Here is a 27347-nt window from a genome sequence, read left to right on the forward strand (position 1 = left end):
CCTCGACACAACATCCACCAGAATCGTCGCACATCATACACCAGTGACGAACCACACAACCGTACCCCATCAGAGGCAAACTGTATCCCACCCGAGACTACGCTTTTCCACTAACAGTCAACACAATTGCTAGTAACAGAATTAACGCATCCACACCTGTCAGTGCCCAAGAGAGAAGTGAATCCTTGCGCCCTCTGCAGGCCTTGCTCATTGGTCGTGACGTCAGCCTATTGTCTCAGGGCTACCCTGTTTTTTTCCACTAATGCTCAACTGGACAAGGTCCACCTGAAACAATAGAGTCGCGTCATTACGTCATCACCCAGGTATGCACCTGCACGGTTCAAGGGCGTACGCTGTACACTGCTACTGCGCGTATGCTGTAGATAAGGGACCTGTTACTTATTGAATCACTATCCCAAGGTTATTTCCTTTATTCTTCTATAACGATTGCATAAGAAGCAGAAAAACTATTTGCAGAAAATCACCATGCATGAAAGCTGATCGTAGGAATTAAGCATTTCGATTCCAAAGTCTTACTAAATGAGACTCGCAAAAGAACAAAATATCCTAACACATAACTCCATCAATGGCTAAATACGACGAGCTCCGAAGAGATGTCTGTCTCATCCGAGAGCCTGGGAGAACTGAATAATGACGCTTTGTTCCTCCTGAATAAAGCCATGCACCTGTCCCCCTTGCTCTCTCGTCACTCTCTCCCCGTTACTCTCGGAACTAATTGAATCATAAAAGTACTACGAATCATTCTAGCGCTGCTCCCATTCAGGGCAGCACTACCGTCAACACAAGAATGTTTCTTTTCAAAAAGAAAAAAACTACATGTAGAAGTAAAGCATGACAGAACAGGTCTAGGCATGTCAGCGCATGTTTGTCAGACAACAAGGGGAACAAAAGCGCAGGGAAACACTTGAACAAAGTGGAAAACAGTGCTCATCATAAATCCGTCCAGGACAATGCACACCATTTTTCTATTGCTACACTTTTTCCCAGTAACGGTCAATGCATTGCTACAGACTGCGTGATGTTATCATATCCTGTCTGAAGAAGGCAGCGGCAAAGAGAAACACTGCTATTATTTATTGAATCGCAAGATTTCTTTTTTCCTACTGTTAATGATATTCACTCTTACATTAAACTTAAAAAAAGTATCGTGCATGAACGCTGATCTTAGCGATTTTCACTGTAAAGGCTTGTCATGGTCATTAGATCACAACAGCAGTAAACTTCCACTGCTCTTTGAAATAATAATTGTGACCCTTAAACACTCAACATCATCACCAGGCTTATGTAATACATCGCGCTCAACCTTTTCTATGCTCTTACATTTGTTGTCTGAGGCTACACCTGCGAGCAAAAATGCGCGAAAGCCTGGGGGCAAAGTTCCATTCAGGCTCGACGGAGGACTAGACAGAACTCCGTTACGGGAACATGATTGCATTTCTACTATATTAATCATTATTGCATTGCAGTTTAGAGAGACTATCACAAAGACTATGCTCAGCTATAATTTAGGAGCCTTAAAATTCTACTTTCTGTGCACTTCTACTCAGACACCATAATGCGATATACGCTGAATGTTTACGGGTGAAAATGGCAAGGCCCTGAATAAGCAATTACTTGTACATGCACACACACACACACACACACACATAGGACAGCACATACAACACACGACGGGGAAAAGGCTTAACAGGGAGCGCTCAGGAATAATCACAGCGTTACCACGCATCGCTACGAAACTCAACGGCTAACACAAGACGACAACAACAAAATATTAGCGAAGGGTAAAAATTGCAGCAAGAAAGACACTACTGAACAAGTCTAGACATGCGACATCGAATGTGAAATAATGGTCATCGGGGAAAATGCCTAATCCTGCGGCAGGAAATCATAGAGCATACACAAGTTCGTTTTTCTATCTCGCGTAAACTAAACGCGGTCTGCTTGGGAAACGACGCACAAATTTTCTTAGGGAGCAGAGAAATATAGGAATTTTTAATCCGTGCTCAGGTACCAGCGCTTTTGCTCAAATACCCATAACTGCAAACAGCTTACTCCATCAACATATCGAGCACCCAACGAAATCTAACAAACAACCCCACTTCCACTGATAGAACACTATTCAAACGGCTTTCTTCTGTGTAAGAGCAGCGAAAAATTACGCGCACTTTTGCTTGCATAGCTATACCAGAAAAAATAAAATAACGAGGCACACGCTAATAAACTGAGACAAAGATCGACACCCATTTCTGTTATCTGATAATTTTTGCATAATGCTACATGCACAGTCGCGTTATCCCTGCGTAAAGAAAGCACAGAACCAGGGTACACATCCCGTAAGCGAGAAGGGAAAGTCACTTCTTCTCGGACAGCTTACACTTTTGCTCGCATAGCTACAAGAGAAAAATAATAAAATAAAGAGAGACACGCTAATAAACTGTAACAATGACACCCATTTCTGCTATCAGATAATTATTGCATAGTGCTAAATACTCAATTGCATTGTCCCTGCGCGAAGAAAGCACAGAAAAAGGACATCCAATTTACCTTTAGCGAGAAGGGAAAGTCATTTCTACTCGGACAGCTTAATACGATCAAGTCTGAATTTTTGCAAAGACAACGAAGCTTGAACACAGCTACGAGCGTGACAGACACATACTAATGAACAAATAAAACACTCCTATTCACTTCCTGCCTTCACTCCTGCCTTCACTCCACTCCTTCACTGCTCATTCACTTCACTCCTGCCGCAGACTTAGGCCTTTTCCCCGATGACCATTGTTTCGCCTTCGATGTCGCCTGTCTAGACTTGTTCAGTAGTGTCCTTCTCGCTGCAATTTTTACCCTTCGCTAATATCTTGTTGTTGTCGTCTTGTGTTAGCCGTTGAGCTTCGTAGCGATGCGTGGTAACGCTGTGGTTATTCCTGAGCGCTCCGTGTTAAGCCTTTTCCGCGTCGTGTGTTGTATGCGCTGTCCTATGTGTGTGTGTGTCTGTGTGTGTGTGTGCGTGTATGTGTAATTGCTTAGCAGTGCCTTGCCATTTTCACCCGTAAACATTCAGCGTATATCGCATTATGATGTCCGAGTAGAAGTGATTTTCCCTGTTCATTTTGTGTATACCTTTGTCCTGTGCTTTCTTTATGCAGGGATAACGCAGCTGTGTGTATCGCATTATGCAATAATTTTCCGATAGCAGAAGTGAGTGCCTTTTTCTCAGTTTATTAGCGTGTGCCTCGTTATTTTTTTTTCTCTCTTATAGCTATGCGAGCAAAAGTGGTTGTAATCTTTCTCTGCTCTTTTCTTATTTTCTCTACTTTTACGCAGAAGAAAGCCTCCTGGTAAAAGATGAAGAGTGTTCTTTCAGTGGAAGTGGGGTTGTTTGTTTGGTTTTTGTTGGGTGCTCGATATGTTGATGAAGTAAGCTGTTTGCAGTTATAGGTATTTGTGCAGAAATGCTCGCATCTGAGCGCAGGCCACCCTCAGTTTAAATTAATTATTTTGGATGTGAGTTTGCTTCACTGCGTGACAAGGCTGAAATGGGAAGAGAAAAAATTGAAGCGCTTGATTAGTAGTGATCCAAGTAACAGGGCAATTATATAGAAAGTAGAATTTTAAGGCTCCTAAATTATAGTTGAGCATAGTCTTTGTGATAGTCTTTCTAAACTGCAATGCAATAATAATTAATATAGTAGGAATGCAATCATGTTCCCGTAACGGCGTTCCGTCTAGTCCTCCGTGGAGCGCGAATGGAACTTTGCCCCAGCCTTTCGTGCCTTGTTGCTCGCAGGTGTAGCCTCAGACAACGTATGTGTGAGCATAGAAAAGGTTGAGCGCCATGTATTACATAAGCTTGGTGATGATGTTGAGTGTTCCAGGGTCACAATTATTATTTCAAAGAGCAGTGGAAGTTTACTGCTGTTGTGATTCTAATGACCATGATAAGCCTTTACAGTGAAAATCGCTAAGATCAGCGTTCATGCACGATACTTTTTTAAATTTTAATGTAACAGTGAATATCATTAACAGTAGGAAAAAGAAATAACATTGAGATTGAATAAATAATAGAGGTGTTTCTCTTTGCCGCTGCCTTCTTCAGACAGGATGTGATAACGTCACGCAGTCTGTAGCAATGCATTGACCGTTACTGGGAAAAAGTGTAGCAATAGAAAAATGGTGTGCATTGTCCTGGACGGATTTATGATGAGCACTGTTTTCCACTTTGTTCAAGTGTTGCTCTGCGCTTTTGATCCCCTTGTTGTCTGACAAACATGCGCTGACATGCCTAGACCTGTTCTGTCATGCTTTCCCTCTACAAGTAGTTTTTTTCTTTTTAAAGAGAAACATTCTTGTCTTGACGATAGTGCTGGCCTGAGTGGGAGCAGTGCTAGAATGATTCTTAATATTTTTACGATTCAATTAGTTCCGAGAGTAACCGCAAGGGGGACAGGTGCATGGCTTTATTCAGGAGGAACAAAGCGTCATTATTCAGTTATCTCCCTGGCTCTCGGATGAGACGGACATCTCTTCTGAGCTCGTCGTATTTAGCCATTGATGGAGTTACGTGTTAGGATATTCTGTTCTTTGCTAGTCTCATTTAGTAAGACTGTGGAATTGAAATGCTTAATTCCTACGATGAGCTTTCATGCATGGTGCTTTTCTGCAAATAGTTTTTCTGCTTCTTATGCAATCGTTATAGAAGAATAAAAGAAATAATCTTGGGACAGTGATTCAATAAGTAACAGGTCCCCTATCTACAGCTTACGCGCCCTTGAACCTTGGAGGTGCATACCTGGGTGATGACGTAATGACGCGGCTCAATTGTTTCAGGTGGACCTTGTCCAGTTGAGCATTAGTGAAAAAAAACAGGGTAGCCCTGAGACAATAGGCTGACGTCACGACCAATGAGCAAGGCCTGCAGAGGGCGCAAGGATTCACTTCTCTCTTGGGCACTGCCAGGTGTCGATGCGTTAATTCTGTTACTAGCAATTGTGTTGACCGTTAGTGGAGAAGCGTAACCTCGGGTGGGATACAGTTTGCCTCTGATGGGGTACGGTTGTGTGGTTCGCCACTGGTGTATGGTGTGCGACGATTCTGGTGGATTTTGTGTCGAGGGGATTTACAATGAGGGAACGCGGCGTACGTGACCGGTGATGATGTGTCTATTTCACCCTGTTCAAGTGTTTTTGTGTGTTCGCTTTCCGCTGTTGCCCGGCAGTCGTGTGATTTTTCCTCTTTTAACAGCGCTCCTGACATGTCCTGACCTGCATGCTTTCCTTTGTTGACGCTCTATATTTTGTTTTATGGCCACGAAAGGTTCATGTTGATCGTTCTTGGCTTGACGATGACGCTAGTGCTGCTGCACCCTTGATTTAAATGGGAATAATGCCAGAACGATTCTTAATAATTTTGTGATTAAATTAGTTCAGAAACTAACCGCAAGAGGGGCAGATGCATGACTTTATAGAGGTGAAAAAAGCATTACGATTCTGTTCAGTGCCTGGCTGTCGGATGGAGTAGACGCATCATTCTGCGCTCCTTGTTACCCATACTCTGTGTTGATTTGTTGAGCACCTATCCTCTTATTAGCCATTGATGGAGTTACGTGTTAGGATATTTTGTTCTTTTGCAAGTCTCATTTAGAAAGACTTTGTAATTCCTACAATCAGCTTTCATGCATGGTGCTTTTCTGCAATAGTTTTTCTGCTTCCTGTGCAATCGTTATAGAAGAATAAAGGAAATGATCTTGGGATAGTGATTCAATAAATAAGAGGTTCCCTGTCTACAGCATATGCGCCCTTGAATCATGCAGCTGCATGCTTAGGTGATGACGTCATGCCATGCCTTCATTGCAGATTGACCTTGTCCCGTTGTGTCGACCGTGTGAAAAAAAAAAGTGCTGTAGCCTTGGGACAATGGGATGACGTCACGACCACTGAGCAAGACAAGAAGAGGGCGCAGGAATACAGGTCTCCCTTAGCCTCTCGCAGGTACGGTCGTGTTACTTCTCACTGGTGGTCGCCGCAGGTGGCGCTAGGAGCGCTCAGAAGGCGCTAGGAGCGTGCGCGCATGCGTAGCGACCGCGGAGAGGCGCCTGCGTTGGTGATGGGCAATCCAGTTCACTTTGGTGAACTCGTTCGTACAGTTCAGTTTGGTTCACTGAACCGTTCAAAAGATTCGCTCTTTCCGGTTCTTTCGTTCATCTTTCCGTGACGTCATAACATCATGTGACCGATCTCAACGGCGAACCGGCATCTACTTATGTGCAGGGTTGTAGGTTGTAAACAGTAACTGAGTAAGAGTTCTGTTTTGTGGGCGAGTGTGTTCCTTGATGTTCCATGACATTACCGCGTTAAATCTGACAGTCACCTGCCGGCCATATTGGTCATATGTTGCGATAAGCGAATGCAAGTTTATGGGACCGTCTTTCGCTGTCATGAAGAAAATAAACAATTCATTCTGCCGCACTGTAATTCTCTCGTAGTTTACATTTTCTTCAGTCCACTTTCCGCTTGCTTCCGCCTCTCGGCAGGGCTTTCTTTGGTCACGCAAATTCACTTTCATAGTTACTTTTTGGTCCCCTTCATAGTAGGTCCATTCTTTTCGCCTGCACCCCGGCCCTGAACTAGTTTAAGCAGTGCAACCCTCTCACATTCTTTTCGCCATGGACCTCTCATGTATTTAAGAACTGGTGATGGACCTGTGCAGCACTTTTCTTTCGAAAAGAATGAACTTAGTCTACGGGAAACAGCGAGACTCACTGCGACCTGTTAGAAAGAATCGAAAGCCACCCACGATCGAGCTTACTTCCCGCTCGAGGTAGTGTTTCCGCCGTTCCCGGCGGTCGAATGAATCAACACTCAACTATTCCGGTGCGGGCGCCATCTGTCGGCATTGCTCTGAAGCTTGAATATGACAGGCCACGAGCTCGATTGGCCACACTGAGAGCTTACCGGTTTGTGATTGGCCAAGCCCCACGATCTGGGATGAATCGGAGAACACTGAAGGCGAGTCGCAAAGCCGGGGATCGAAGAACGATAGAGAACTCAACAATCGAAGGAATAGGAGAACGAGGAGAGAACCGTTCACTCGCGAGCTGAATCGAAGAGCAACGGAATCATTTGCTCTCAAACGGTGCACTGGTTCTTCGGTTCTCCGCGACTCGCTGCGTTGTGGCGTTGTTCTTGCTGGTCTCCTTTGGAATCTTAGCGTTGGTTCACTACGCCGCGTCTGCGTTCTCCGCGACTCGCTGCGTTGTTCTTGCTGGTCTCCTTTGGAATCTTAGCGTTGGTTCACTACGGCGCGTCGATATCGAGCTTTGTGGCGGACGTCGTATGGGTGGAAGTATTCAGAATCAAAAATGTGTTTTCTGATTTTCTGTTAATGATGGGCTCGCTATACGTATCGCTGGTGGTGATCTGCACTCGATAAATCCAAGTTATTTGTCAGGTATACCGGAAAAGGGCCTTTCTGGCTAGTATGTGAGATGGCGGACATGTTTTTCATGTACGTATTTAGTAATGATCAGTACTTAGAAATCTTAAACCAGTCCCCTGGTGCCTGCCTACTTCGAATTTGGCGCCTCAGTTGCTACGGTAGAGGCTCCGCATAAAAAACTAGTAATGATAAGGGTCACATGACCCACTGGCGTCAATGATTCGCGAACGAATCTTTCGAACGAGTCCCTAATGTTCACTGATTTGAACGAACACATCAGATCATCAGATATTCGGTCCACGCGCGCCGAGCTTCGCCTGGCTAACTACTGCTCATGCGTTTAACACTGCTTTACAGCGGCGAACATAGAATGCGACACGCGCACCATCGACTGGAGGAGAGTGGAGAAACGAGAAACTGTGAAGCGAACGCAGCGGAACCTGACAAAACGGGGACGTCTAAGTGAACTGGTGAACGAGTACGATCGACAATAGTGAATGAGTTCATTCAGTTTGTGCCCGGGATTCGATCATTCCGAACTGTTCATTCCCGAACGACACATCACTAGCCTGCGTCACTCGGCCACTGCCTCTCGTAGGGAGAAGACGTGCGGTCGGTCGCTCCGTCGTCGCCGCGGGGGAAAAGGTGAGTGATTTGCCGTGCCCAATGTTTGCGCGTTGTTTTACCGCGCTCGTGTTAAGCCTTTTCTCGCATGTTCGCCGTACCGAATATTCCCTGTACGCCCATGCTTAGACTTGTTTAGCAGTAACCCGTAGCGGCCTTTTGTTCGTGTTGTCGCATGTCTAGTGTTGTGTGACTAGTATTTTTGTGGTTGTTTTGTGTTAGCCGTTGAATTCTGTAGGTGATGACGCTGTGGTTAGGCGTAGTCGATTGCCTTAAGCCTTTTCCCCGATGTGTGGTGTTTTCTCCGTGCTGTTTAGTAGTAGCGGTTAGGCCTTTTCCCGGCGCTCTGGCATGCTTAGACTTGTTTAGCAGTGTTGCCACTTTTACCTGCCACTAGTACTTTGTTGTTCTCTCTCTCTCTCTCACACGCATATCGACATGACGGTGGCGCCATCTGGTCTGAAGTCTTGCAACTTGCTTGCCACCTGCCTCTGCAACCGTCGTGCCCAACGATGCCCGTACCGGAGTGATGTTTTCAAGATGGCGTCGTTGATTTTCAAATAAATTATTTCTTTCTGTCTGCTCCCTTTCTGTTATTTTTTTTACAACCCGAATTTTACACAAAAAATCCACGACAGGTATTGCATTGAGACAGATTATTCGCTATTTTAAAGTTATAAAAATTTTAAAAATTTAAACCAATTTTTAAAATGGATACACAATCTATCGATCTCATCAATCCCCTGAGAGCGGAACAGCGCTATACGTTCGCAATGACCTCGTTGCTGGGCATATCGGGTCAGTTTGTCATCGCTCTTATTGTTACGTCACCTGCAGGATCCGCCTTGGCCCCATGCAATGGGGCCAAGGCCATTCCCACCAGCAATGGGGTAGAGTATCGCCTGTGGCGATGAACCTCCCCACTCTCCAAAGCCAAAATAAAGTTGTTGTTTGTTGCTCACAAGACGTTCTCACCGTTCCTTTTACTAAGAGTTTTCGTTTTCTCTTTCTGTCAATATTAGGGTCCGGGTCTTGGGATTTCGCGAGGCCAAATCCTGGGTTTTCGGGATAGTAAATTCCGGAGTTCTTGACAACGGATATTAGGTAATACGAGTAAAGAGGAACAAACGGCGTCTTATTTGCTTTTGGTTTCTAGCCTCCCTTCCACGGAAAATATAATTTGCAATTCGAAACCGAGTCAACCTCGTCGTCCACGACACATGAGAAAGACGTTAGCTGCTGACCCCTGTGAAACACGCAAGCCATAGCCGAGAAAAGCTCTCAAGAAGCATTAAGACTCCTACGAAATTAGATGGCGTCTTCCAATCTACAAGGCTTCACAAAATATTGCAGCATCTCTCTCTCTCTCTGCAGAATTTTTTCATTCGATCTTTTGTTCTTTTGGTCGTCATGAATACGTATATTTGAAAGTGAAAAGAGAAAATGGAGAGAGTCTTTTCAGAAAGCTAGACTCTGCTGCTGCAGACCAGGACGCAAGAGTTATTGTGGATGAATAAAAGGGGAGATGAGAAAAACGCGCTATTCCATGTATTCACAGAAATGACATTCCCCAGAATAACCCAGCGGATGAGTGAAACCTTTGATTTTTTTTCTTTTTTCTTTGCGTTTTCGTCCAATAGAATGCTCCATAGGGATGACAGGAAACGCGCACTGTATCGCAAGTTGTGATAGCGTGGACGTGCCGGTGGATACAGCTCTCTACGACATCTTGATATTTGCAAAAAATCCCGATCCCGTTCCGGGATCCACATTTAGATACCCCGAAATGCCGGGATTTTTTAAAGGCTCAGGATACCGAGCCCTAGTAATATTTCCTATAGCACATTCGCTGATGGTCCGTGATAGGATCTCAGATGTTGTAGAACGTACCGGTACGCATTTCGGCCAATGTTCTCAGCGTTCTGCTCTGTATGTGCGATCATGTACGTGTCCGATGTCATCGCTCCGCCGGCTGAGTCCACATAATACGCCGCCTCGAGTATCGTACTTCCCGATTCGGGTTGGGAAAGCGTTTCGGTCCTTCGACGTCGTCCTCAGATAACACATCAGTCACGCTTGCAATCGTCTTACATGTCATCATGTCCCATCACGGGCTGCATCCGTTGACAACTTGCGAGGACCTACCTAGGGTCGTTTCTAACATGTTGAACGACCAGCAATTGACGTGTACAAGGTTGACTGCCAGGCGTAACACCTATACTACATTTCACGTCTGAAGGAGGGGTATGAGAGTCTTCTGTGCCCCGACGTATGGCCGGAGGGCTGTCTGTTTAGACCACATGTCTGTCGTTTGAGGAGAGATGGGACTGGAAGTGTAGAACTTGAAGCGACCAAGAAAAAAGGAGATAGTGTATCCCCTTTCGGCGGATTATGGTAAGGGGTGGGTAGATAATACGCCGAAAAGAGTTAAGTAAAATGGGAATAGGTGAAATGGACAGACCCAGCATTTAGTATTATCACAGAAGGGCATACATGGGGGAATAAGAGATCTGATGCTCTAGCAAAGGAAGCCACAAAATTTCCATCTTCCCTGCCTGCCTGCCACTCCAAGTTACGCCATTAACCTCCATGTATGGCGCTTCCACCCCGAGTAAAGGAGATCCAAGAAAACAGCTCCATCCCTCTGCATCACGTGGTACTCCACCAGACAAGAAACGTCTCTGGTAATGAGACGGAGAGCTAGAAGCACCAAGACAAAAGGAAGTCCGCTATCTGCAACGCAATAAATCCAGTACAGTGCACGAATGATCTAGTGAACCACTAATGTCAAAGTATCACAAGCAGTTTAAGGCAGTACTTCCACTGATTGGTGCAAAGTCTACATAGTGGGGTGTCCACTTCGCGACATCGAACTTGGCAATCGATAGCCAACATCAATACCCTGTAACCTAGTTCTGTATTTGGCGCCCATGGCATTGGCTCCGTAAGAATTAACAAGGTGCCAGAATGCATCGCAGCTTCTCACATAGCAAATGCGTCGCGACGTCCACGGCAGTGCATACGTAACGTCAGCTTCTGTACTTCACAAGTCGGCGCTCCTGCGAAGGTCGTTAATCACTGAAGCTCCGGTGACGTTTTGTGATTAGAAATTTGTCTCTAATCCTTGCCGCTCCCGAGAGCTTAAAGACGCCGTTAGCGTACTTTTACGACTTCTTCTTCTCGTAAATTAGCGATTATATGACGTGGAGTGCTTTTGCAAGAGGAGACAGCTTATATCTGTTGTGACGTTGCGCACATGCATGGAGACCGCGGGTAATTTCATCGACCTCTTGGTTGTCTAGTGTGTGCTGAAAATCATCGACGGATGGCTGTGAGCGCAGCACGATACAACTGCTGGTAACTTAACGAACGTTCCTGTGAGACATTCACTAGCTGTCTTCGATTCGGCTGCACTTTCTGAACTGGTGCAAGTAGTGAAACTTCTACCGTTCGATTCGGCGAAGGTGCCCCCTCCCCCCCTGCCATTGCACTACACTTTGTCATTGGATTCAAAAAAGTGCCGCAGGAGTGCAGCACGGGAGCAGGAAAATGTTGCATCTCCTCACACCTCCATGCAGCGTTCTGTGCAACTCAGTAGCAGAGGAAAATATGGAGGATGCGTAAAATAAAGCACTGAAAAGAGAACTGCAACTTCACGTTTCTTTTTTTTTTTTTTTTTCAATTTCACTATTTCTATTCTAATTTTTGTAAGCCTTTAAATGAACTTCCCTGTTTTCGCTTTTCCGCGTTAATTCCTTATCTGGTTTCTGAGTGTACTTGAAGTGTGTCGTCTGCGTGTTTTGGCACCGAAGCAAACGGTTTTGCATCATGGAATTCACCAATGAAATTGATGGAATGTTATGGCGAATTCGGGTGGTCAATTCATAGCAACTTTTTTTGCCAGATCCCGAGCAGTCATGTTCGCTTGGTCAAAATGAAGCAATCTCGCATGTTCGCGTGGCGCTTTCCGAGAGCACGGAATTCGCCAGCTAGCACTTTTTTTGCCCGGTCTCAAAACGATCGAGCAGCGGATTGCTCAACTATATCCGGTGTCGTCACATCCGCACTGCATCGGTAGCGAGTGCCCTCATTGGCCCGCAGGTTGAAATCACATGGTTTAGCAGACGACAGAACTCGAAGACGGGCGACCGCGATGCCCCTAGTGTGATCCAAGTAATTAAAACCGCTAGATTCCTAGCACTCATGTTCGGGTGGCAACGGTCACGTGATCCAACTCGCCCTCCGACCTAGCAATTTCCGAGCGCTCGGCCGTGTTGCCACGAAATGACCACCCGAATTCGCACTTAAAATATGGTGGGCCTGTGCCAGACGACGATGGAAATCATATTTTCCAAAACGGTGCCTACGACGTTTTTATAATAGAGCGGCACTCGGTTCCTGTCCAACCAGAACGCCCACAACACCTTACACACGATGGAAATTGATGTTCTGAGGCTGTAACACAGAAGAAAGGACAACACAACACACAAGCCTCAAGTGCCTAAGAACAATGAAAGAAGGAAGTCACTGAAAAGGAAGTCGCTGCGAGCAGTCGACGTTGTCTTCGTCTCCCTCCTCCACACTACTGGAGTCGGCGAGCTAAAAAATGCTGGGCAAAAAGTCGCTCATTGTCGAAATATTGTTGAAATGAACCGAACGGCACGCAGCAGACGACGGACTGCACGGAGCCAACTCTCCTATTCAATTCAGCTTTGGTGCAACCTGCACTGGGGCTGCACTGACGTATACACTTCCGCTCGCTCGCCTTACACTCGCGCCCTGCACTTTTGTGAGTCGAAGACACTTACTATTCCAACAGTCGATACGTCTAGCTATGCTTAGATAAAGTATACTCACAGTATGTACTGGATAGAGCGAAAGACATTTCGAAAGAATTATTATTACTTACCTTGACAGGTGACACTGTAAAGCAGTAAACGTGCAATCTCTGCAAAGTTATCTATTTGATAGCCTGAGTCCTCAGTACTCCTACCTGGCAATTTTTGTCCCAATTGCACAGAAAGTTTTTACCGTACGTACAGTACAGTCGAGTTGCCTATGCAATACGGGGCACGAATTTACGCTTCTGCCAATAAGAACGGTTGTTGAAAATATTGAAGGTAAAACGGGGTCGGGAGGATGACGGCAGGTGCACGCAGCTACAACAGGAAGATCTCTATGACACGAAGCGAGACGTCCGCGATCAGTACTCGAAGACAACTACAACTCCATGACTGAATTCCGGCTGTTGACTCAGGAGGTTTACTTTAACTTTATCCGTGCCTGAGTGTGACAACCGACGTTGTTCTTCAAGCGCAGCATGCGCGAGGTGAACAACGAACACATTCCACCACCGGTATTCTCAACTCGAATATGGACTTGCAGTTCATACTAGATGAATACAGACTGCACCCCGTACGTCGTAGAATACGTCAGTAAGTCCATTCGAGGCATGAGTATCTTGCGTCGTGAACTCGTTAAACTCCCCAAAGACAAACTCGGTGTCAAATGTAACATAGTGTATGGTTGGTATGGTGTCTGATCATGCGACCGATGAGTCATAGCGGCAGGAAGGTCGTCTATATTCTAAGAGCCCAACCGAGACCATCGAGTGTAGCTGTATAGCGTTCACCCACTGGTGTTCACGAACAGCACTATAATATAAAGCTATTGCATTTCTTATATTTACTGTAATAAATATATGTACTAAGCTTGAACAAAAGTAATACTGTCGTATCGAAATTATACTACACAGTTCATTCTAACTACGCACTAACTTTATTTGAACTCCATTCACAGTTAAAAGCTTGTGGCCGTGTCCCGACACAGCCTACCCCCATTTCTTATTCTTTTTTAACAGAGTGGCTTTAGATAATGACTGTCTACTCCGCTATCTCACATTTCCCCCAAAACCTCTAATAGACGATTTTACAAAGATGCGTGCGCCACCAAGCGCGCGGCGCAAAGAAGCATGGGAACTTGGAGGGATATTGCTCTGTAGTCTGCTTCGGTTATGGTTTATCACGGCTCACGCTGCTGCTGCGCACACCTGGAAGGCTGAAATAAGGTTAAAATTTGGGCGGGTTGGTATGACATTCTTAAAATGGATAAAATACCCCAGTGCGAAGGTAAAACAATGGGACAAACACAGACAAAGGGACGACGCCTTTGTCTGTGTTTGTCCCATTGTTTTACCTTCGCACTGGGGTATTTTATCCATTTTAAGACCTGGAATGCTGTTGTTGTTCTTCTACCTCCGCCTCGGGCCGTCTCGTAACGCTTTAAGGCGATCTAAGTTCCCATGAGCCCTTGCGTGCCACAGGTGGCGCTTGTTTTCTAAAAAGGTCTATTACGAAGTTACATACTCTCTCTCTGTATAACTCACCAGCAAAGATGACATCTATGCTGCTCACATAGCATTTTACGCTGAATATGTCGGAGATTTCCGGCGCACGTCAAAAGATCCCCTACAGTTGGCAAGATGGGCTCACTATTTCTGTGCCTCACTTAACCAGTCAACAATACAAAAGGTCCCTATTACGATCCCAATACTATTACGATCCCAATGAAGACTCCTGAGGGATGTTTGGCATTGGTATAGTTCCGTGTGACTGCATGCCTAGCACGAGATGGTCCTGCTCTTCGTTTTTAGGGCGAGAGCAGTACTATTTTTGAAATGTGATGTGGGCAAGCTTTCGCTTGTCCCATCCTACAGTTGGCAATACGACAAAAGATCCCCAGGTGGTGCAAATTATCCACATTCCTACCCTGCGGCACGTGCAACATGTCGCCACACTAGGCAGACAAACCTTACGTGTAACATCACGGCACCATTACGATTATTATGTAACGAATAAGAACACCCTACATATACTACACGACGTAGCGCAACCAAAGCAGAATTCCGATACAATACCTCACACACAAACCAATTCTCATCAGCAGTCGGAACATGCACTTGCAAATTGAACTTCCGAACCCACTTCAAAACTCATTCTAACCGTACCAATTTTCGCAGCGACGCAAGAAGTGAAGGTGAAGACGCCCTCCAGACACGGCGACTTCCCCGTCGCAAAACTAATATACTCACTACTCAAAACTGCAAAGTTTCTGCCTTTTGTTCAGATCCGCGTTCCATGGCACACAGAACACTCAGCTATATCTCCAATCAAAAGAGAATAAAGACTACTCACGTTAACTTGCGTTATATGTAAAATAAGGTGTCGCACCGCGGGAGCTTCTGCGGCCACGGAAGCCGCGCTGATGTTAAAATTCGTTTATTTAATATCTAAACACTTTTCAGACGAAAAAAAAAAAAAAAAAACAAATAGCCGGGTAGATTGTGCAATCAGTTTCGTAGATGGGTTTCCGGACGCGACCGTCCCTTAACTGCATGCATGCATATATTTCATTATGTAATATTTTTTTTACACATATTGCGTGGGAGGCCCAGTAGAAGACTGGAGTTAGGGCCTCCTAATAAATTTCGTACACATAGAAATGAAAAGCCACTGCGCATAAAGGCGGGAACCTGAAGACTTATAAGGGCCGAGGGAAGGACACCAATAGAATTCTACCCGAGAAACGTCATCATGACGTTGGTATAGACAGACTGAAACCGAAACAATTCGGAAGGGGAGGGCTGCATGGGTTCCACGAATGGACATTTGTTCGGTGCCTCCTATTGAAAGAAAAGTAGGACTGGAGGTCGCGTCCCTTCCAGGGACTTCGTGACCCCCTCAAGACCGTGGCTTTCGGGCGCGACCTTGTTCGCCTCTAGCTTCGAGTGTAGTTCAACTCTACCAAATAGACCTCTACCCGAGAAACGTCATCAGGACGTTGGTAGACAGACTGAAACCGAAACAAATCGGAAGGGGAGGGTTGCGTTCCATGAATGGACACTTGTTCGCTGCCTACTATTGAAAGAAAAGTTGAACTGAAGGTCCCGTCCCTTTCAGGAACCATCGGAATCCCCTCAAGACCGTGGCTTTCGGGGGGACCTTGTTCGCCCCTAGCTTCGAGCGTAGTTCAACGCTACCAAATTGGTGGCGCTGTTGAACACTATGACGTCATTTGTTTACAAACAGGGAGAGGTCTATTCGGACGGCGTTTGTGTACACTGACACACGAGAACGGAGCATCTCATTTCGGTTCCGCTCCTTTTCGGGAGAGGAGATCGGGCCTTTGTGACTGAAAAGCAGCAGCCTCGAACGCAGGGTTAATGAATGATTAGCATCTCACGGATACTACGCCCTTAAGTGAGCAGTCCTCCCATCAGTCGCAACATATAGCTGCAATGACTTTGCGCCCCAGACGGGATGAAATCCGTAACCATTGGCCAGGGCCATAAATAACCATTTCGCTGCGCCCAGATTATCTGCACTCTACACTAATATAAGAAGCCTAGTCAAAAAACGTGATGAAGTGTCTTCGATTGTTGATTCGTGTGACGCAGACATTGTGTTTCTAACAGAAACCTGGCTGCATGCCAGAATATCTAACTCCGAGCTATTCACATGTTACAAGGAGTACACTGTGTATCGTGCTGACAGGCCAACCAGAACAGGCGGTGGAGTACTGATTGCCGCACCAAGTGTCTTGAATACTTCTTTGGTAAATATTGACTCAAACCTGGAAGCTATATGAGGGGGGGGGATATAGGTTTGTTAACAGTTTGCAGTTTGCAGCAACAGTTTGCAAAGAAAAAACGAAGAAAGAGGGGAAAGGCTAGCCTAGCTCCAAAAGCCGACTTGCTATTCCCGCGTTAAAAAAAAGAAAGAAAGAGAAGAGGCGCAGTCACAACCTATATGGCTGTCTGCAGAGTGCTCTCATAAACGAATAATTCTCGGTGTATGTTACCGTCCCCCTGCAGCAAGCAGAACATTTGTTAGAGAACTTCATGATGCATTGAATCTAATTGCCACGCGTTAACCAAATAGTGCAATCGTTTTACTAGGTGATTTTAATTATCCGTCTATTGTATGGTCTCCTCGACATGTACCTGAAAACTGTGGTGAGGCTGTCGATTTTGTCAATGTGTGCAATGACTTCAATTTCACGCAATTGGTCACAACACCCACGAGAGTTGTTGGTGATTGTGCTAACGTTTTGGATCTTGTCCTGACTTCCGATCCCTCTAAAGTATGCGATATTGTATACTTACCCCCATTAAGTGATCATGTTGTCATGCGCTTCTTTATTAACATTCCATCAATTTATCGTTCTAAACTTGTTAGAACTATACGTAATTACAATAGAGCTGATTTTGACGCCATTAATCGTGATCTAGAAAGCGTTTCTCATATTTTCCTATCGAGTTTTTCTAGTCGCACACTGGAAGAAAACTGGAACATGTTCATTGATAGACTTGCTAAGCTTGTCGACGTACATATTCCGATTGTTAAAATTGTTTCCTCACCCGAGTCTCCGTGGTTTGACAAGGCCTTACGGCGCTTACGAAATCGGAAGCGTAGGCTATTCCGAACGGCTCGAAGTACAAATAGCCCATTCAATTGACAGAGGTACAAAGAAGCCGTCAATGAATACAAAGTTGCCATTACTGAATCCAAACAAATATTTTTTTCTTCCACGCTTCCAAACTTGTTGCAAACTAACCCAAAACAATTTTGGTGCACTGTGAACACACAAGCCCACCTACCAATAACGCTCACTGCTCACGCTCACCCCCATACCTGACTCTGCAACAGCTGACGCATTCAACAACCACTTTCCTGATATCTTTTCTGCTGCAAATACCGATAACCCTCGTTTGCCGAGACCGCGAAACTTCTTGCCTATGGATGCACTAATATTAATAGACCCGTTTGGTGTGGCCAACGTAACAGACAGGCTTAAACTGTCGTCAAACTCGGGTGCTGACAATATCAACACTAAACTCCTAAAAAGCACGAAATTGTACTCATCAATCATGCTTACTAAACTCTTTGAACAGTCGTTGGAGGTGGGCGAGCTCCTGGATGCGTGGAAAATCGGAAAAGTCATCCCTATTTATAAGTCAGGCAACAAGTGCACTGCTGCTAACTACCGTCCCATATCACCGACGGGTATACCGTGCAATATATTGGAACATATCATCTGCAGTCATCTAGCCCATCACCTTGAATCAAACTCTTTCTTCTGCCCTTATCAACATGGTTTCCGTAAACAATTTTTTTGTGAGACTCAGTTGGTATCTTTCATTCATGATGTCCATCTCCTTTCAGACAGAGGAACTGATGTTGACTGTATATTTTTGGACTTTAGCAAAGCATTCGATAAGGTCCCCCATAATCTGTTGCTTTTAAAATTATCCGCACTAAACATTGACCCTAATGTGTTGTCCTGGATTCAGACTTTCCTTATTGGGCAGTCACGATTTGTCACAGTAAACAACGTCACCTCTGCCCTAACCCCTGTCTCATCCGGCGTCCCCCAGGGTTCCGTCTTGGGCCATCTACTTTTTCTCATGTTCATTAACGATTTACCTGGGTGCGTTAGGTCTTCCATACTGTGTAGTCTATCGAGCCATAACTAACCCCTCTGACTCTTATATTCTGCAGTCAGATTTTGACTCCCTTCTTGACTGGTGCTCAGCATGGTCCATGGAATTGAATGTTAAGAAATGTAAATATTTAAGGATCTCGCGTTCACGTAGTCAGCCACCCACGTTTCCATATAAAATTAACGACGTCCCTCTCGTTCGAGCATCTGAATATAGGTATCTTGGGGTTCATATCTCATCGGACCTCTCTTGGAAGTCCCATATCACGCATATTTGTAATTCAGCTAACTCTTCTCTTGGCTTCATCAGACGCTCATTCTACATGGCCCCTTTCAAAGTTAAGCTACAGCTATACAGATCTCTTGTGCGACCAAAATTAGGGTACGCATCATCGGTATGGGATCCTGGAACTGATAACCTCGTTAAAATGTTAGAATCGATACAAAACCAAGCCAGCCGTTTTAGACTCTCAAACTACCATCGTACATCGAGTGTCAGTCTCATGAAAAGGTTTCTGGGTCTACCCTTGTTAGAATCGGTCGCAAGAATGCTCGTTTGTCACGGTATTCTATCATAAGGATCCCATTCTCTCCTCATACATTTCATCTGCCACTTACACTTCGCACCGCATAGACCATTTTTGAAAAAGTGGGCATTCCGCATGCAAAACTAGCGCCTGCTCCGACACCTTCTTTGTTCGCAGCGCGTGGGAATGGAACAGGTTGCCACGTGCTGTTGTTTCCATCCAGGACCCGCCCACCCAAGCAGCACAATGTACTTAAAGTCGAGTGCAATAGGGGAGGACGGGTAGGTGGAAGACCTTGAACAGACTCTTGAAACTAAGGAACGTTGATAAGACACATACCGTCCACCCCTATTGCACTCGACTTTCAGTACATTGTGCTGCTTGGGCACCTTCAGGGACACCTTATCTGATTTATTTGATGACTAACCTTTTGTGCTACCCAAGCAGCACAATGTACTGAAAGTCGAGTGCAATAGGGGTGGACGGTATGTGTCTTATCAATGTTCTTTAGTTTCAGGAGTCTTCCACCTACCCATCCACCCCTATTGCACCCGACTTTCAGTACATTGTGCTGCTTGGGTATATGTATCGCTATCGCTACAGAGTCTGTGAACGGTTCTATGTTGCTTTTTTCTTCTTCTTTGTTTTGATCGCTGCCCAATATTGTACTGCCCCTCCCCTCTTCAATGCGTCATGGCCCTGAGGGTATGGAAATAAACGAATAAAACTAAATATCTTACTCAAGATTAATTTTCTGGAAAACGTGTCGCACTTTTTGTCTACAGATTCAAGTCTACAAGTCAGTTAGGTGCAATCATTTGCGAGTTCTTTAATTCGTAGAACGGCGAATCGCAGTAGCAGTCGAATTCTGACTGTATATGCCCACGTAGCGAAGGAGAGAGAGGAGGCAATAAGCAGGCCGTCTGTATCTATGTGGCGCTGGTCTGGACGGCGCCTTTCTCGCGTGAGCGAGGTCCCCTCACTCCCCCTGTTAGCGAGTGACGTCATGCTGATGTCGTTGTCGCCGGAACCTCCGGAGCTGCGGAAGCAGCGCTGATCTTTAAAATTCGTGTATTTAATATCGAAACATTTTTCGGACGCAAAAATTAGCAGCGTAGATTGTCGGCCGGTACCGAACATAGTCGTATCTCCCAAGCAGCACAACATCTTGGTCCAGTATTGGCCCGACATTGCCGATGTTGGTTCACTATTGGGCCAAAATCTTCTGCTGCTTGGGCTGTTTCACAGATGTGTTTCTGGATGCAACCGTCTATTTTAAAGTAAACACGTACAAAATATTAATGTCAACAAAACACGTAAATCGACCTCCCCGTCTACCTGGCGTCCACGGCCTTCTCGTATCCCCCACTCTCAATGTGCGGACTACATTCTCCGCTGGCGGAGTGGTGCCTCGGACACCTCTGGACCTCGCAAAACGGAACCTTGGACGGAATGTAGTCGTGGGTATTTTCTGTCGCTGGGCTATCGCACGCGTCATGTCGATTGTCTCACCAGGGTGAGAAAATTCAAGAATGGGAGTACTTAGAATTTAAAGATGAAAGATGGAAGTCACTGAAAAGGAGTAGCCAGGTTAGCCATAATTAATGTCTTAGGCACTTGAGGCTTTGTATGTATTTGTCCTTTCTATGTGTTCCAGCCTCAGAACATCAGTTCCTTCATGTTCAGAATTTAAAGGGTCACTAAAGAGGGTCACTTCGCGCGACAAACGACGCGACAAGATGAACCCCGTTCCTTTTTGTATTGCCGTCAAAGTAACGACATTGTTCATTCCGCGAGGTTTGATTTATTGCCCCCTTCAATTCTATATGTACTCCCGTTCCTGAATTTCTCAAGAATTCTGATTTTTTTCTTCAAGAATGGGAGTACCTAGAATTTAAAAAGGCTGGTCTGGTCTGTGAGATTACCCGTGGAAGGGGCAGGAGAAAGAGCACAGTCTGCTAAGGAAACGATACAGCCCTATTAGCCTCGTGGGCCGTTATGAGTATAGCAAGAATGAGAAGCGTGTATGAGCATCAAGACTCCGTCCTTCTGACGGCAGATTGAGAGGGCTGGGTAGTTTCTCTCTGGAGGTAGACTCTCCAGACGACGATCCTCACATACTTTTTCTAACGTGTATCATGCTGGGTGCAGACGCGCTGGAAAGAAGAAAGGCACTTTGGATGGGGAGCACGGATCTAGTGGAAAGCAAATACACTGTGGACCTTTGCGTAGGAATCGTTAGCAGCATGACCAACACAAACACGGCGTGTAGCGTACGAACGTATTGTAAATAAAGGAGGGAGATGGTCGAGGAGGTAAGAGGATAAGCCATTATTATATTCCGTTCAGATGTCTGCAGAAACTGTCAGCACATCTGTTCTCTGTGTGTTCCTTCCCCATGCCGAAATATTGGTGCCGAAATCTGGGAGAACAAAAACCCTGAACTGTAAAGAACAGCACTGGTGTAATCGTCCGCTTCGCCTTCGGTGAACCTCTCGCAGAAGGCCCACGGTGTCCTTCGCGCCTCAGAAACTCGACTGATCGCCAATTTGAAAATACCAAATTGGAAAATTTAAATTGAAAATTGAATTGAAATTTCGAGCGCAGGTTGTGAAGCCCTGAGCGATACTGACGATATCGTCCTCTTGCTGCTCGAGCGAGTGGAAGCAAACATAGCAAACTCAGAATGTCCTTACATAAGACAGGACCAACACAGCATATCAGAACCAGTTAAAATGGGATCTGAGAGAGCTCCAACCTCCCTTTGAGGAGACCTGGTGGGTCCGATTAATTGCCGGTACACCAAGAAAAAAACATATTCTCGCCGCATCATCCGTAGGCTTATAACTTATTGAGATTACAGCACCGTAATCTACCCCTCAGCAGCGGCATCGCTATCGTGACGCTTGAGAACATGCAATAGTCCGTTAAGCTCGAGACGTTTAGCGAGTTTAGTGCACATAGCCATTTCACTTCCACCGGTTAGCGATGCGACTGATTGTGCTTGAATCGACTGATTGTGCAAATTCTGCAGGTACAGGAGACGTCAAGGCTGACACGCTGACATCAGTCCTGGCAGCACCATGCCTTCGAATTATCTCTTTCGAAATATTGGGCAGCACGGCCTCTCCAACATTACACACATGGGTGAAGATCTCAGTGTGGCCACCTGGCACAGTGGAGTGCGCTCTTCTGACGAGGTACGTTCGGTTGATTTTGTAAACGTTTGGCCCAAAACGTTAATGAGAACGTCGTCATTGTTGTTTCATGGTTGTGTACCACCGCAGTAATTTAAGACGTTATTCGCGGAAGTTATATTTTCCGAAAGTAGCGCTATCGGTAGTGCTGATTTACGATTATAGGAGACTTCATTCGACGAGAGCACCGCGTTATAAAAGTACAGCTTCCTGATAGACGGTGCAGTGCACACCGTAGAACTTCACGTCTTTGCATCGCTCGCAGCTCAGTCCGTATGTCCTCGGTGTCCTCTGACACTCTGCAAGGGTGCAGTATGGTGAGGATGATAACACGATACCGTTTAGTAACGCGTGATCAAAGGGAGCGCTCAGCCGGAACCGGTGCCGTAATGGTTCCAGTGGCCTAGGCGTCTTCGAAAGTATATGTATATATGTGAGCTGAGGATTGTGGAGCTGTGACGTCGGGTCCCTCACGTTCAGTCGATCGATCACTTTTTATTAGCCGGCTTCATAGGGCCTAGAACATATTCCGCATCAGAGATGGTGAAATAGACTCTCTTTGTGGGCATGTGCTGATCGCATCAGAGATGGTGAAATAGACTCTCTTTGTGGGCATGTGCTGATAAGCACTTCGAGTCAGGCGGTCAGCTACTTCGTTGCCGCCCGTTGCTCGCGTGACACGGTATTTAGTGCAGCCGGACGTCGTGCCTTTTGTCGAAAACTTCAGGGTACGCGATGATGACGCTGAAAGCCTTAGTAGTGTCGTCTTAGTAGTGTCGTCTGAATACCGTTTGAGTTGATATACATACCATGACACAGCAGTCAATGCCTGGTAGAGTGGCCATATACGCTGAGTGAATGACGCTGAGAATGTAATTCTGTTGCTGTGACCGATGTGGGGCGGGGCAAATAATGTAGAAGGCGCAGGTTGACCGGTTTGAGGTTGTCGCGGCGTCCGTAAAGATAATGTTAGAGTGGTTCAGAAACCACACGGATAGAACTTTGTCTCTGCCAGGGCTTGTACACCTCACTCCACGCACTTCGTACGAAAAGTCCAACCTCTCACATCCTATTATATTTTATGCTACAGATATTTTTAACATCTCCCATTTTCGAGGCCTCTGCCGACCGTGGCGCAAAGCGGTTCCGAGCAGCTCCATGAAATAGGCGGGAAGTAACGCTTCGACCGGTTGCTCTACGGCTCTACGTCATAGCGCTTCCGCTCATTTCTGCTTCCGTTCCGAGCACTTCGCCGCGCCGCGTTCCAGCGTTCGCAGCGTCCCTGTATACAGGCGCCGTCATGAGAACGGGAAACTACGCACTTCCATTGCACGCTCGGTACTACGTCATACCGAGATCGGGCGTGGAGGAGGCGAGCCAAGAGTGAAAGGCTCTCCTTATATTCAAAGTTCCATAACTACGTGACTCAGGAGCGCAGCATGAAGGGGTTTCGATGGAGGTGTTTGGTACCCATAACAACAACAACAACAACATAGATGAATGGATGATGATGATGTGGGATGTTTCATTGCGTTGGGTGCAGGACCCAACCCCATTCCAAAAAGGTTCACATGAAAGGATGACGAGGGAAGGAAATCCCTACAGTTCGTGAAGGAGGCCGGTGGCCCTCAGAAACGAAAGAAGAGCGCCAAGTGCACGGCACTGGTGTCCAGGGTTACTCCATGGGCCGAGAACTTTGCAGATGTTGAATGGCCTCTGATCCAGCATTTCAAGTTGAGATTTAAAGGCCCGTCGCTCGCCTACGTACTGGCTGCAGTCTTCAAGAATGTGTCGGAATATTTTCCGGGAAACCACAAGTTGTACACAGTGCCGTGGTGCTGTGGCCCAGCCTATACCGGAGTGCAAGGGTGAATGCGACGCTAAGTCGTAAATGACGCACTAGAGACGTAAAGAGGCGAGGGAAACCACCTGGCATTTCAAATGAAAGCGTTGGGTCAACAGCATACAGAAGCGACCACCGGGTGATGTCATGACACCATTCCTGATGGGCCCAAGGCGACGTCAACGCGGTCAAGAGGGAGCGCCTATCTCCATTCGAAAATATGATGGAGCCTGCTGAGCGGCGATGGTGAGCCGCAGCAGCTGCCCGATCCGCTACCTCATTGCCTCTTATTCCAACGTGGCTAGGGACCCATCGGAGGGTGAGCCGGTGGCCCCTGTCTTCTAAAACCTTGAGTGTCGTCAGGATGTTCACTACCAGCGGAGCCAAGGAGCCACGGATGCCTTTGTTGTCTATGCACTGCAGCGCTGCCCGCGAATCTGTGTAAACCACCCAGAGGCGGGGGTGGTGATCCAAAATAGACCTTAGGAATAGCAGGATGGCATACAACTCCACAGCGGTGGTCGAGGTGCGGTGCGATAGGCGGAACCCACGTGAAATTGACTCCTGTGGAATTACAAATGCCGCAGATGAGCCGCCTGTAGTGGAGGAACCGTCCGTATATACAGCGGTTTGGTTTCCGTATGTAGCGTCCATCCACTCCAGAGTAGCCTGCTTGAGGACTGGAGCAGGGGTTTGGCTCTTCGGCCCCTTGATCCCCGGGATGTGAGACGAGATGGATGGTTTCGGCAGTGTCGATGGTGCTACTGAAGAAGCGGATGAGGCAACAGTGAAGGCAGGTACATGGTCCGTTAGTTCTTGCACACACTGCGCGATTTTGCTGCGGTTTCGCTTACGAAGCTTCTGTACCAGTGGGTGACGGCGATGATGAGCGCGCAATCGCAAATAGTGGCGGAAAGTTTCTCTCTTGCGGAGGACGCCAATTGGGAGTTCCCTGGCCTCGGCTACCACCATCCTCGTCTCAGCGCAACGCGGAACGCCAAGACAGGTCCGCAAGCTGCGCGCCAAGACGCAACGGAGCTTGTGTTCGGACGTCCTTGATAGTCCGTGCAACACAGGAAGGCTGTAGACTACTGAGCCACGAACAAGCGCTTAGTGGAGTGCAAGAAGGTCCCGCTCAGTACATCCCCAGCGGAAGCCGGCAAAGTGACGTATCACATTTCCCCAACGTTGCACCTTTGAAGAGAGATAGTGAATGTGTCTTGCCCACGACAGGTTGCGGTCCAACACAACACCGAGGAACCTGTGGTGCAGGACCTGCCTTAACGGGGACCCCCCCCCATGTGTACTTGGAACCGGCGCATCTCTTTCCGGGTAAACGGAAGGGTAGCACTTTTCTCAGTGGAGATGTCCATCCCTGCGTTCAGGAAGTAGGCATGTATGGCATCATGTGAGCTCTGGAGCCGACGCTGAATTGCAGGGCGGGACTTGCCAACAGTCCAGACGCAAATATCATCAGCATAGATGGACAGATGCACCCTCCGAGGAAGGCACTCCTTGAGGCCCATCAAGACAATGTTGAATAACAGGGGGCTAAGGACACTTGTCTGAGGAACTCCCTGTGGCACAGTGATCTTTTCCGTGTCCCCCTCGCCTGTAGTGACGAAAATCTTCCGTTGACGGAGGAAGTCGGAGAGCCACGTCAATACCCTATGAGGCTCCTGGGCCTGCAACAACCCATGAATAACACTGGGATGGCTTACGGAATCGTACGCCCATTTGATGTCCAGGAAGACAGCCATCGCTATTTTCCTTCGCGCCTTCGCTTCTTCGACCGAAGAGACTAAATCGATCACTGAATCCATGGAGTTACGGTGCCTGTGGAAACCCGCCATTTCCTGAGGAAAAACAGATCTTCGCTCCAGCCACCACCCGAGCCAGTGCAGTATCATACGTTCAAGGACCTTGCCTAAGCAGCTGGTGGGGCTCACGGGTCGGAAAGACGCCAGATCGGAGGGTTGTTTTCCCGGTTTCAGGATGGGGACTACACGTCCTCCTTCCACGCGGCAGGGACCTGCCCGTCCCTCCATGACGTGTTATAAACCGCTAACAGCGCCAAAAGGGATGCGTCGTCCAAATTGCAGAGCGCCACGTAGGTGACCTTGTCAGGACCCGGCGACAACTTCTTGTGGGAGAGTGCCAGCACAGCCTTGAGCTCGGCAAACGTGAGGTCTGCGTCTGCGTAAGTTCCATGTCAGTGTCAGACACTGACGGGGCTTGACTAATAGCATACTGCAGCTCCAATGCATGGCTCCGAAAGGCTGCACATTTAGCTGCCTCGGACCTTCCTGCCAGAATTTTGCAGAAGTCGTGGGTAACTTCCTTCTCACACCTAGATACTGAGAGTGCCAGAGCTCTGAGGGGGTTCCTCGCGGGAGGAGCTTCGCGGAGACTCCGCGCAATCCACCAGACCTTTGCAGGGCTTGAAAACGGAGTCAGAGACGCGCAAAACTGACGCCATCTTTTTTTGTCAACAGCCTTCAAGGCTTTCTGTACCGATGCATTCGCACGACGCGCGACTTGTGCATCTGCAAGTTGTCCGGATCGCCGAGCCTTCCGGTCTGCCCGTCTCCAAATGGCACGCAAACGCTCCACCTCCGGATCCGTACCTGCGTGGCCAGTGCTGATCTTTGCAGTCATGGTGGAAGACGTCAGAGAGTTCACAATATGGCCGGTAAATTCGCCTGCGGTCATTCCCACGCGCACGTCCCATAAATCTACATTTTAACCATGATTAAGTCTAATGTTCGGGATTGGATTCACCCCTTCGTGGTCCACGGGAACAGTTGCTCAGCGATCACTTCCAGTCTAGTTCGAGCCTCCGCAGCAAGATGTCCCGTCACAACAGCAGCGAGGCACTCAGGTGAACGATGAGACGAGGAATGCGTTTATTCGGGCGCGGGCGTAATGTCGTCGCTGTAGGCCCAACCGCATGAGGCGTTTTCTCAGCGTGGGTCATCACGATTGTTGAGCGGCAAGCCACAGTGGCGGCGAACAATAGAGACGCATTGCCGTCCTTGAAGTCTGAGACGAGATCTCAATGGCAGGCGACAGAGGCGACGCCCACAAATAGGCAATCAGAGATTATAGCCTCCCGTTAGGTCCATCGGGTCGCGCCAGTGTTCGGGAGACGCCATAGATCGCGACACGCGGATTTGCTGAGATTGCTCGGGTAGATCGCATTTG

General features: G+C 47.0%; 1 protein-coding gene across 2 annotated transcripts in view; it reads left to right on the forward strand.

The window, feature by feature from the left end:
* LOC135400931 (uncharacterized) overlaps positions 1-27347 on the forward strand; it is a 217024-nt gene that overhangs the window by 39373 nt on the left and 150304 nt on the right. For both annotated transcript variants that reach the window (XM_064632951.1, XM_064632952.1), the window contains exon 2: positions 22138-22303. In XM_064632951.1, the coding sequence (XP_064489021.1) occupies positions 22187-22303 (117 nt within the window). In that variant the 5' untranslated portion in view covers positions 22138-22186. The remainder of the gene's footprint in view (positions 1-22137; positions 22304-27347) is intronic.

This window comes from Ornithodoros turicata, chromosome 7 (assembly GCF_037126465.1).
Source record: "Ornithodoros turicata isolate Travis chromosome 7, ASM3712646v1, whole genome shotgun sequence".
Taxonomy (NCBI): domain Eukaryota; kingdom Metazoa; phylum Arthropoda; class Arachnida; order Ixodida; family Argasidae; genus Ornithodoros; species Ornithodoros turicata.